Genomic DNA, 13,514 nt, shown 5'->3' with positions numbered 1-13,514 from the left:
GATACTAAGTTAATAGGCCCAAATTAAAATGGTATTAAGATAGTGAGCTTATTAGCGATTGTTTTATTAGGCTAAATTTTATTCACCTAGTCCCTTTAAATTTATCATAATGGGAAGATCTTTGCACTGGTGTTTGGACTGCAAAGTCTAGATTTGGGATCCTTCTCTGGCGAATCACCTATACATTGTTGACTGAGTAATTTGACTCCTTGGTACCCCCCCCCCTTTTTTTAAATGTGAAAATACAAGGTACTTTGCCTTCAAAGACCAGATTCTTGGCCACATAGTCTTAGTGTCCCTACCTTTCCATCATCTACAATATCTGTGTGGCCTGATGCTGTTAAAGGGAGCATAGAATATGTCTGTAACATAATCTTTTCAGCAGAATTTCCTGCTGTGTTCAGGACACTATTCTTGTAGTTTAATACTCAAAATTATTTTCACAGTTTAGGCACTCACACATTCACTAGACATTTATTAACTTTTATTAAGACATTACAGAAAACTCAGTAAATGAGCAAAGGGAAAAAACACCTCAGAAAATATATTAACCACTTGGGTGGCTGGATGACAATAAGAAAATATATTAAAGGAGACATTGCCGTAATAATGACATGATATGTATCTGTTCACATTTCCTGGTGTAAAAAAGAAACTAAAAACAGGCCTAAAATTATTGCCATAAAAACAAGGTGTATTGAATGTTTACATTTGAAACCAGCTGAAAAATAGTATGGATTGATTATCTGTGAATTATCCACTTTAATGGTTTGGAAATAAGTATTTTGACTTACTTGCAGCGCTTCTGGAGTGGTTCAATATGACCAGAGACCTCACATTTGAGTCTGTATTGGGAACACATACGTATATGCATGGACACACAACGCACGTACGAACAAACCCGCATACACAAGCAAGTACATTTTGGACACACACATGCACATGCACACACATTCAGTAGGGCTCTTAGACAGGTGTTCCATCTGTTGAGTTCTCTTTGCACTCAATCTTCCCTAAAAATCCTCAAGGTATAAAAACCCTCCCTAAACTTCCTATCCTGTAGGTAGAATTACATGATTTAGATTTCTGCTGACAGCTATTTTCTACCCCGTGGCAATTTTTCTTGGCTAGGCTCTAACTGCCTCTTGATATAGCTAAGAATTCCAGCTGATGTGTAATTCATATCTTCCATTAATGACTTAGAAAAACATTAAGGTAAAGAATTGTCTGGTCCCCTGACCTGTGTGGAGGAACACAATCCTGTAAATATAAAGATGACGGCCTATTTAATATCATGCGTAGCAATTACGGAGCAATGCAGTTCGATTCAATTCAGTTAGGGTAGAACTGTAAGGTCACTAAAGCACGTCCACTTAGGCAGCAGCCCTCAGGTTTTGACCTTGTTTCCTGTCGACCAAGCCCTGAATACCACTTTAGGTCAACACTGAAGATATAGTGTGTATCTATAATGTCTCATATTATGTGTGAAATATCTCACCCAAGAGTGCTCAAGGTCTCTACTGGAAGAGGAGGAGCCATTGCTAGAATATAGCATTCCACGATCTTTAGTGGAATCTGAGGGAGGTTTCTACTTTAACTGGGTTTTGTGGTCTTGACTATGCTTGGAGTCCCAACCTTGAAGGTAGATTTTGAATTTTTCTGTGATTTCTTCAAAATTGCAGGAAATGGAACCATACATGCCTCTATGTAGTCGTCTTCCATGGTACTTTTTATCAGGAGCTACGGTGACATTATGGGTGAGCATTCTTGTAAAACTGCTCTTGTCTCATTGCTGTGTAGTCATATTAGGGTTAACTCAGCAGTTTCATCTGCTGTGGCTCTTGAGCCCCTCTCCTCCCTCCCCCTCCCCAATCTTTTTATCTTGAAAAGAGCTCGTATGGAAAATAAAATGTGATCTACATGGATGTGTTATAATTGAACCTTGGAAAAAGAGCTGTGGGGAGAGAATAGTGCTTCATCTTAGAGCCTGCCCCATGCCCTCTCCCAGCACTTCATTAATTCTTGAAGCCAGAACAGTGTAACAAACGATTTGTTTGCAGACTACATAGGTTTTGTTTTTTTACAAATATCATTAATTTATCTTTATCTCCACTTAATCTACATAAAATGCAAAAAAAGCATATACGATTTATTTTCTTGCGGAGATAAATAGAAGAAAGTATTGCTTCTACTTGAAGAATTTAATTAGAATATCCCATTGTGAGGGAGTCAGGTTTTTTCCATGCCTTTTAGCTAATAGATTCCTCTATCACCAATCTGTTTCCTGTCCTCCACTTTCCAAATATATGTCCTCTCACAGTAGGCCTTTAATCTTAGGAAAAGAAGCAGTGTTACCCTCTGAGAGTTTAGCATGTTGAAGCACAAATAATTAGCAGCTGTTGACATGAGCTTATTAACCTTACCAGTTCATAGTATCCCATATTTTTTATCTTTAGTATTTCTAGTGAAAGGTATTGATTTTTCAATTTTAACTGTGTGTTTTCTTAGGCAATGTAATAGTCACTGAGGGGAAGTGATAGAAGTAAAAAGGTGGGGGCAATAATCAACTCAGGGCACTGCTTGAGAAGTGACCTAGAGTGTGGTCCCAGAAAGATGATTCTTTTATTCTAGTACTCATTCCATTTGATTTGATCCCTCAACTTTCACAGTCAGATTTTCCAAACATCAAGATAAAGGTATCTCCAGATCTTTGTGCTTTTGCAATATGGGAAGTGCTTAAAATTTATGCAGAATCTATCCAAATGTCTAAACTACTGGGCATATCAGACCACTAATGGCAACATTCTGAGGGGAAATGAAATAGAATGAGTAAATGTGTTCTTCTTGGCAAAGGACATGGCCTTCACACTATCTGTTTAATTACAACGTGGGACAGAGGTTGGCAAATGTTTTCTGGGAATGGGCCAGATGTATTTTAGGCTTTGTGGGCCACAAATAGTCTCTGGCATGTAATCATCTTTGTTTTTTCTTAAACTTTTAAAAAAAGCAAAAAACCATTTTTAACTCAAGAACTGTACAAGAGCAAGTAAGGCCATGGGCAGGATTTGGCCTTCTGGCTAGTTTTCCAAGGCTTGGTAGATGACAGGCCTAAAGGATGGGCAATGTTTTAGACTCACCCAGCTGCTACCATATGCATTGTCTTCCCTCCAACCCTTTTGCCTTGCCAGGGCTCTTTCCCGACATCTCTGGTGAGAGAGACTGGCTCGGTCTGCTTTCCAAGTCAGAGTGCTAATCTTAACATAATGAGACGAAGAGAAGCGTATGCTTCAGATGTGCATGCATTGCAGATGTACAGAGACCCGAGTGACTGACTCCTTGTTTCTCATTTCCAGATGGCTCTGGTCATCGCGTGTATGGTCGCTGTGATTGTGTACCGCCTGTCAGTGTTTGCCACATTTGCTAGTTTTATGGAAAGTGAAGCTTCCTTGAAGCATGTCAAAAGTTTCCTCACTCCCCAGATAACCACATCACTCACCGGATCCTGCTTGAACTTTATCATCATCTTGATCTTGAATTTCTTTTATGAAAAGATATCTGCCTGGATTACAAAAATGGGTAAGCTGACCAGGTCATCTGTGTGACACTGAAAATGTTCCTAACAGTGCTATACATCCATTTTGGACCATCCCAAATGGGATCCCAAAAAATAACCGTTTTTTTTAAAGGCAGTTTTTAAAGGCACTTTCAGTGGCAGTTTTGCTCTACAGGTAGATGCATAGGCTGGTAGTCAGGATCCCCTAACAGCCATATTTAGGCCCATTATGGTGGAAGCAAGAAAAAGAACTAAACAGAAGAATTAGGACTCTATAGATCTTTTTGAGTGTTCTCATCTTAATCTTCCCTTGATCAGACTGGTTGAATTTTAAGTAATATCCTCTCTTTTCTCAAGACACAGATAATTTTTATGTGTATGGTTTTTGTAAGTGACTTGATTTTGACAGGCAGGAAAAACAGAACAATCAGCTCCTCCTGAATAAGTCTAAAACATAGTGCTTTTCTTTTCAGTTGCCATAGGTCTTAGACCCTAGATTATTTTCCTTTTTAAATTAATTAATAATTAATTTTTAGGTAGAGAGAAATAGGAGTGTGCATGCACGTGGTGACAGGGGTGGGGGCAGAGTGAGAGGGAGAGAAAATCCTAAGCAGGCTCCATGCCTGGCACGGAGCCCTATGTGGGGCTTGAGATCACGGCCCTGAAATCATGACCTGAGCCGAAGTCAAGAGTCAGATTCTTAACCAACTGAGCCACCCAGATGCCCGTCTTTTCCTTTCAAATGATTAAAAGTTCTACAGCTGTGAGGGATGGTGAAAGGGTGAGAGTTGAAGTGGGAGATTCAGTCAGAGAGAGGAGCGCAGCGCACGGTGGCTTCTGATCTTGCCCCCAGCAAGTTGGAAGTGAGAGCCGAGCTGCCACCCCAGGCCTCAGCATCTCTTCTCCCTGCTTGGTCCCCTTCTCGAAGTCAGCACACCATCACTGCACTCATTACTGAGCACCAGAGTACACACTAGGAAGCAACTTTGATCAAATGCTATCCTCAGATTGCTAGTTTTCACTCAATGTTACTGCTTTTTTTTTCTGTTAATTAAAGAAAAATCTAGCAGATAGCACTTGAGAACAAAGCATCTAAAAAATAAATTTTCAGTGATAAAAATCACTTGTATATGCAGTAGAGATTTTGTAAAAATGTAGCTAAGTTTCACTATATGGGAGGACTTATCTGTGTCTTTAGAATAATATGTGTTACCATTTCAGTATCATTGAAGCTGTCACCAGTTTGACTGGATCAGCTTATGGTGCTGGGAGATCATCAGCTCAAAAATACATGTTCCCTGACTCTCTTACACCTTCTGATGTTTCTCTGTGATGTTGTGGGAATCTAATTTGTTTTTTTTTAATCTTTGTAATTCAGTAAGTGATAGATCATGCTCATGCATTTTAAATAAAGGAGAGAGAAAATGTATTATTGCTGCCACCATTTGTATGACAGTATTTTCAAAATTGGTATAACCATTTAATTCATGAGAGGAAAACACAATGTAGCTTGGAAATCATCCTCTGTCCTTGAAGATGCCCTTTACGTTGTTTAAACGTGATTGACAACAGACAAGAAGGAGAGAGAGAGATCTGATATGTTCACAGGGTATCAGCGAGGGTACAGGGTGAGCATAAGCCTCTCCAGCCTGATATGGGTTTGGATTCCGTGTTCTGTGTGACTCCAGGCAAGTATTTTACCTCTCTAAAAATAGTAATGACTGCTTCCTAGGCTTCTCCGGTGATTAGGTTAGTATGGAGTCTCTAACAGCCGAGCACAAATCTGTAGTTACTTAACGCCGGTCTGTTAGGACAAAGAGCGGGTCATATTTCAATAGGCTGTTAGAATAATATGACTAATAATGTGACTTGTCCCAGACAATACAAAATTCAGGGAGAAACAGGAAGATGCATAATTTAACCTTGGTGTTTTATTACTTAACAGAAATTCCTCGAACTTACCAGGAATATGAGAGCAGTCTTACTTTGAAAATGTTCCTGTTTCAGTTTGTGAATTTTTACTCGTCCTGCTTCTACGTAGCTTTCTTTAAAGGGAAGTTTGTGGGCTATCCCGGAAAATACACATATATATTTAATGTGTGGAGAAGTGAAGAGGTAAGAATTCTCTTGAGAGGTTGTGGCTTCAGGAGCTCAATATTATACTTTTTTGTGTGCCCGGTACTAACTCAGATTTTTATCAAGATTTAAGAGAAGTCTAAGACACTGATTCTCTCCACAGAAAGTATTGGTCTTACAATCCTATCATCTGGTGGACTTTCCAGTTCCTTTTGGGCAAGCACTTATTTTGTACTTCTTATTTAGGAATAGAATATGACCTATGAAATGGGATAAGTGAGTCTGTAATCCTGAAGGCTTCCTGCAAAGAATAGGTGACAACGTTCCAGAAATATAGCAAGGGCTCCACCATGAGTCCTAGACTAGACCACATCAGTGGTTTCCATACCTGCCTGTGCATCCAAGTCACATGGAGAAAATAGCAACTGCTAGCCCTGGCCCAGACAGAAAGATTTAGGATTTTCTAAGAACGAGACCCAGCAATCTGAATCTAACGCAGCTATCTCGTAACTGGTTAGTGATCCTGCTTGAAACTACTGAGTCAAGGATCTCTTTATATCCCTTTAATATCCATTCCCATTAAAATCTTCAGATTGTAGTCTTCAGGTCTGAGATCTCTTTTGTTGCAAAAGTCTATCTTCCATCATTCATTTTTTTTTTTTCTTCTTGCTTCTGACTAGTGTGACCCTGGAGGCTGTCTAATAGAATTGACGACCCAGTTGACCATCATCATGACTGGAAAACAGATCTTTGGAAACATTAAAGAAGCCATTTATCCGTATGTATGGTTTAGAAATTTTTGTTGATTTAAGTAACCATGAGGGATTTCCTTCAGAAGAAGATAGAATTCTTTGATTCCCATGGTATCATTGTTAACAAATGGTTAAGCCCAGAGCAAAAACTCACTTTTAATCAAGTCAGGAATGCATTAAAGTAATATAGGCTTTTAGATATGGATTTTTATTGCTTCAGTGAAGCTGAGTGTCAAGTATTATCCCCCTCTCCAAAGGAAATTCCATTGGGAAATCTAAATGTTATATCCTCTGTACATTATTCTATATGTTGCATATTATTTCTCAAGATTGCTGAAAGTTGAACACTATAAAACTGTCCACATGACATGGACACACGTAGGCACAAAAATTGGTCATGCATAAAGTTTTATTATGTGAAGGGATTGCTCCCTGTTCCAAAAGCATAGTAATAATGAACACATTCTCAAAAGAGAAAACCAAAATGATAGTTGATATCAAATCTAAGTTGAAAATTTCCAGAAGTAAAAAGAGAAAGAATCACAAGCCTGTCATCTTGCAGGGTTCCTAGTTAGGAAATGACAGCATCAGGTTTTAGCACCTACAAGTATCAAGTGGACTAAAGTGCTCCACTTAAGATCGGGGCTTGGCCAGTGTAACTGTTCTGGACGTTAGGGATTGGGCTTGCTCTCCTTTCTTCATGATAGAAGGCTGAAAACACCCTCCCCCTCTGCTCCTACCTCCTTCACAGCTCAGCTCCTGCCTCTCCCCATAGCTCCTGCTTCTCCCCACAGCTCACACCAGGGTTCTATTTCATGTGCTGACAAAGGAAGAAGATGACGTATCTTTGCAAGCAGTATCTCATATACCACATCCCAGTTGCCGTACAGAAATAACTAAGCTGTTATTTTAAGTCCCAGCTCTAGATTGAGAACCTGGAGGCAGAATGGGGATGACCCCTAAACCAAACACAAGAGTGAGAGTAAATATGCACAGAGAGAAAAAGAGACAGACACACAGGGAAGTAAAAGAAGAAAGAAGCAAGTAAAATTAAGCCTACAAACCAGAATTCCAAAACTTATGATGAGATTTCATGCTACAAAGGCAGCTGGCAAAATTAATTTTTAGAAAGTGATCTTTAGAAAGATTCTGGCAAAGCCTAAAAACATAAAAGGAGGTGATAATGTTATTTAAATGGTCAGGGAGGGCAGCCTGGGTGGCTCAATGGTTTGGCACCGCCTTCGGCCCAGAGCATGATCCTGGAGACCCCGGGTTGAGTCCCGCGTCAGGTTCCCTGCGTGGAGCCGGCTTCTCCCTCTGCCTGTGTCTCTGCCTCTCTCTCTTCTCTCTGTATATTCTTATGGATAAATAAATAGAGTCTTTAAAAAAAATAAAAATAAAATGGTCAGGAAATGATTTAAATATAAACAGATATAAATGAAACAAGAGCAAATTGATTATTGAAAAAGAATCAGTTACACATAAAAGAAACATGGTAGGTAAAACTCTTTAGGTAAAGAGTACAATAGATGATATCAGTTACAGACTGGACACAATTGAATGAATTAATAAATTGGAAAATAGTGCTGAGAAATTTCTCACATTGTACAACACAACAGAGTGACAATGAAATTTTAAAAATTAATGGACAGGAAGCTATTTTATGGTATATTAAGATATTTCTATATTAACTTGCTAGTAGTTCCAGAAAAAGAGAATTCAATAAATGGTGGAGGAAAAAAAATTCTTCAAATAGGTAATTGCTGAAAATTTTCCAGAAATGAAGAAAAACATGAGTTTTAGAAATGAAAAGAATTCATAGTATAAAGTAAATAAAATTAAATTTACACCCAGATACATTATGGTGAAACTCCAGAATTCATGAGAGCTAAACAATCTTAAAATATTTCAGAAGAAAAAAGGACTATTGTCTACACTGTCCACAGATTTCTTACTCTTAGCATTAGATACAGAAAACAGTATTTTCAAGATTCTGAATAAAATTAATGTGCACCTTAGATGTCTAGAGCCAGTTTAACTACTGTATAAAGAGCAGATGAGATAAAGACAACTTTTAGACATGAAAAACAAGAGTTAACATTCATAGGCCCTCACTGGAAAAAGAACTAAAAGGTATAGTTGAGCAAGAAAAGAACACAAGACAAAATTATGGGTTGCAAGAAACATTGATCAGTACAGAAGTAGCACCCCAAATAAAATGAAATACTTCGATATGAATCTAAAAAAATATATGGGATTTGTATGTTAAAATACTACAGGTCCTCATGGAAAAAAAAATAATCTAGATGAATGCAGAAAAATATTGTGTTCACAGACCGGAAGACTCAACTTAGTAAAGATGCTTGTTATCTCCCAAGTTGATCTATAGATTTGTTATTCCAATCAAAATATCAGCAGAATTTCTTTCTATATATATAGTCAAGCAGATTCTAGAATTTATATACAAGGTAAAGGAATTAAAATAGGCAAAACAATTCTGATAATAGAATTGGAAAAATTGCACTACTTGATCTTCAGGCTTACTCTAAAACTTTGTGAATCAGGACGGCGGGATTGCTGACTGGATGCATATTTGGATTAATGGAACAGAGTAGAGATTGCAAAAATAAATCTACGTAGATATGGCCATTTTATTTTTGACAAAGGTGCAAAAGCAGTTCATTGAAGAAAGAGCGGTCTTTTCAACAACTGGTGCTGGAACAATTAGACCTCCATTTGCAAAATAGCAAACCCCATTGTAAACCTTACAGCTCATTTAGTAATTGACTGACAGTGGATCACATAGATGGCAAAACCATATTTAGGAAAGCAAGGAAGTAATTATTGTTAAATTCAAGATCATGGTTACTGTGTGGGGACTGAGGAGTTAGGAATCAGAATGGAGCACAGGGAAGTTCTCCCAGGATTCCTGGCAGATGCATCTTGCTTGAACTGGGTGATCCCCTTTTCTTTGTGATTCCAGTTCCATGAATGCCCATCTTTTTGATATGGTCTGAAAAGTCTCAGGGGTTCTGTGCCCTTCCTCTTTGTCTTTCAGTTTGGATATAAGCAGCAAATAAGTGTTCATTTTATTTTATTTTTTGAAGATTTTTATTTATTCATGAGAGACACAGAGATAGAGAGAGGCGGAGACATAGGCAGAGGGAGAAGCAGGCTCCATGCAGGGAGCCCGACGTGGGACTTGATCCCAGGACCCCGGGATTGCTCCCTGAGCAGAAGGGAGATGCTCAACCGCTGAGCCACCCAGGCATCCTACATGTTCATTTTAATATATGTTTGCTATATACTTCTTGTTGTCTTTTAAATTTTGCAGATTTGGAAGGTATGAATGATAATCTCACTTTGGTCTTATTTTGCCTGTCCCTGACTGATAACACGAACGAGCATTTTTGGCACATGTGTTTCCTCTTCAATGAAGGGCTGTTTAGTCATTTTTGTACCGATTTATCTTTTTCTAAATGATTTCTAGGAATACCTTATAATTGTGTTTTTGGTTGGGTTTTGGTCATATGGGTTGCATATATTTTATCCCAACGTAAATTTCGTCTTTTTTTCTCATCCCCAGCGCTATTGACATTTTGGTCCAGATAATTCTTTGTTGTCGGGGACCTGTCCTCTGCATTGCAAGTGGTTTAGCAGCATCTTTGGACACTATACAGACTAGATGCCAGTAGCCCACCCTCTCCCCAGCTCTGACAACCAAAAATGTCTCTGACATTGCACATATACCCTTGTATATGTGCAATGTCACTCTCTGTGACTCTCTGTGGAACCTGTGGTGTAGATGGACAAAAGTACATACTATTAAAGAAGCAGAATTTACCAATTTTTATGGGTTAGCCTCTTTTAAGTCTTATTTAATAAATCCTTTCCTACCCCAAGATCAAAAAAGTATTCTCATTTGCTTCTAAATTTTTAACATTTTAATATTGTCTTTTTCTTTTGAAGTTTGTATATACATGGAAGAGATTTTTGTGTTTGATATGTTCAAATTTAATTTCTTTTCCACATACACGCATATATGTAATTGTGTTTACCAATTTCTGAGAAGTTCCTCTTCTTCAGTCTCCATGGTCTACTGTGCCACTTATGCCATGTAGCAAGTGCAAGGCTATTACTAAGTCTCCATTCTGTTCCGGGATTTGTCTACCCTTGGACCAATACTACACTCTCTTAATGAATACAGCTCTATAATAAGTCTGGACCTCCGGTGGGTCAAGTCTTACCAGCTTATTCATCTATAGAAATATCTTGGCTATCTTTTTGTCTTTTCTCTTTCTCTACAAATTTTAGAAATATCTTATCAGACCCCATATAGAAAATTTTTTTTGATTGAAATGACATTTCAGTTGTTTCAATAAAAACAACTGGCATTTTTATAATGCGAGGTCTTTTTATTTCATGAACGTTTATTTTGGACTTGAATGACTTTAAATAAAGATTTAAACTTCTGCATATAGGCCTTACAGATCTTTTGTCAAATCCATCTAAAGGTACTTTCAATTTTAGTTACTATTGTAAATGGTATCTTTTTAAAACTTATGTTTTCTCCCTGTGTTTTGTGTGTATTAAATATGTTGAAAACTCCATTATTATTTCTGATAATTCCTATCTAACTTCATTTGGGTTTTCTGAGCAGACAGTGCATTCACATTACTGTTAATAATCTGAGTCAGAGATTTCTTCTCTTCATTTCCAATTGTTTGGCCTTTTTCTTTTTCAGTTTGCAATGCTAAGATCTCCCATAGATTATTTTTGTTTGTGGAAAATTATTTATTAAATTGACCATGAATTTGTAGTTTGCTCTGCATAGTGCTACTTTATTCAAGTAAGATGTCTTTCTTCTTTCTTTTTTAATTTTAATTCCAGTGTAGTTAACATAAAGTATTATAATCATTTCAGGTGTACAATATAGTCATTCCACAATTCCATATATTACTCAGTGCTCATCAAGATAAGTGTACTCTTAATTCCCTTCACCTATTTCACCCATCCCCTCACCCACCTCCTCTCTGGTAACCATCTGTTTGTTCTCCACAATTAAGAGTCTGTTTGTTTGGTTTTTTTTTTTTTTTTTTTTTGTCTCTCTCTCTCTCTCTTTTTTCCCTTTATCTGTGTGTTTTGTTTCTTAAATTCTCCATATGAGTGAAATTATATGGTATTTGTCTTTCTCTGACTTTTGCTTAGAATTATACTCTCTAGATCCTTCCATGTCCATGTTGTTGTAAATGGCAAGATTTCATTCTTTTTATGGCTGAATAATATTCCATGGTGTGTGTGTGCACACGTGTGCACGTGTGTGCACATACCATATTTTTTTTAAAGATTTTATTATTTATTCATGACACAGAGAGAGAGGCAGAGACACAGGCAGAGGGAGAAACAGGCTCCATGCAGAGAGCCTGACGAAGGACTCGATCCCGGGTCTCCAGGATCACACCCCGGGCTGAAGGCAGTGCTAAACTGCTGGGCCACCGGGGCTGCCCCATATCACATATTTTTTAAAGACTTATTTATTTTAGAGAGAGAAAGAGCACAAAAGGTGGGGAGATTGGACAAAAGGAAGGGGGGAGGAGAAAGAGAGAAAAAGAGAAAGAATCTCAAGCAGACTCCTTGCTGGACACGGAACCCAACACAGGGCTTGGTCCCAGGACCCTGAGATCATGACCTGAGCCAAAATCAAGGGTAGGCACTCAACCAACTCACCCACCCCTACCCCATCTTCTTTATCCATTCATTAATTTATCAGGGGACACTTTGGTTTCTTCCATAACTTGGCTATTATAAATAATGCTGCAATAAAAATAGGGGTACAAGTATATATCCCTTTGAATTAGCATTTTTGTGTTTTTTGGGAAAATAGCCAGGAGTTCAATTACTGGGTCATAGGGTAGTTCATTTTACTTTTCTAAGGAACCTCCATACTGTCTTCCACAGTGACGGAACCAGTTTACATTCCTACCAACCATGCAAGAGTGTTCCTTATTGTCCACCTCCTTGCCGACACATCTTGTTTTTTTGTATTTTTTACTTTAGTCATTTTGGCAGGTATGACATGATATCTCATTGTGATTTTGATTGTATTTCCCAGATGAGTGATGTTGAGCATCTTTTCGTGTGTCTGTTGGCCATCTATATGTCTACTTCAGAGCAATGACTATTCATGTCGACATTTTAAAATTGGAATATCTGTGTTTTGGGTGTTAAGTTGTAAAAGTTCTTTACATATTTTGGATATTAACCCTTTATCAGATATGTCATTTATAAATATCTTCTCCTATTTAGTAGGTTATCTTTTAGTTTGTTGGTGGTTTCCTTTGCTGCATCTAATAGATTCTTGAATGTGATCATGCACGACCTACCTTGTTCTTGGTTCTAAAGGACATGCTTCTAACTTTTCCCTGTTCAGAATGATGTTCAGGATTTTGGTAGATGTTTTTGATCAGACTGAGGTAATTTCCTTCTTTTCCTGCTTTTATTGTAAATAGTTTTTAATAGGTACTTGAATGTATTTTTCTGCATTAGTCAACATGTTCTTATGTTTTTCTACTTCAATCTGTTAATTCATTTATTACATTGATTTTCTAATTAAAAAGCCTTTTTGTTTCTTAAAATAATCCAGCATTATCATGATACATCATTTTATAAATGTATGGAAATAAGTTAGGCGACATTTTGTTTAGGATTACTGCATTTATTTTCACATATTTGATAAGCCTCTATATGTCCTTTGTTATGTTTTTCTCTTGTAACCAATTTCTCATTTCCTTGAGCATCCTTCTGAGTATCATGGCAACATAAAGCTAGTAAATTAGAAAAAAGCAGTCCTATGATGACCCTCTCCTCCTCATGCTCTTTAACAAAACCATCTCTGAGTAAATATATTTCCATGGGGAGAGTTAGGTTTGTCTTATTTTCTTATCACCCCAATAAAGAACTTTGACCTCAGCAGGTGTTGTAAAAAGAACAACTAGATTTTTATTTCGACTTTAGCTGTAGTCATACCTCTCCTTGCTTTGTGACCTTAAGTTGCTTAACCTCTCTTACTGCCAATTTCTAGATCTAACACTCTGATTATCTGACCCCTCTCTTTTAAATTCTAATCATCTATT

General features: G+C 37.6%; 1 protein-coding gene across 4 annotated transcripts in view; it reads left to right on the top strand.

Moving 5' to 3' along the window:
* ANO5 (anoctamin 5) overlaps positions 1-13,514 on the top strand; it is a 99,092-nt gene that overhangs the window by 72,187 nt on the left and 13,391 nt on the right. For all 4 annotated transcript variants that reach the window (XM_055318058.1, XM_055318056.1, XM_055318057.1 and 1 more), the window contains 4 exons: positions 1,683-1,757; positions 3,354-3,576; positions 5,499-5,668; positions 6,310-6,407. In XM_055318058.1, coding sequence (XP_055174033.1) covers positions 1,683-1,757; positions 3,354-3,576; positions 5,499-5,668; positions 6,310-6,407 — 566 coding nt within the window. The remainder of the gene's footprint in view (positions 1-1,682; positions 1,758-3,353; positions 3,577-5,498; positions 5,669-6,309; positions 6,408-13,514) is intronic.

The sequence above is a fragment of the Nyctereutes procyonoides genome, unplaced genomic scaffold (assembly GCF_905146905.1).
Source record: "Nyctereutes procyonoides isolate TBG_1078 unplaced genomic scaffold, NYPRO_anot_genome, whole genome shotgun sequence".
Taxonomy (NCBI): domain Eukaryota; kingdom Metazoa; phylum Chordata; class Mammalia; order Carnivora; family Canidae; genus Nyctereutes; species Nyctereutes procyonoides.
The sequence above is the reverse complement of the archived record's forward strand: the minus strand, read 5'-3'. Positions and strand labels throughout refer to the sequence as shown.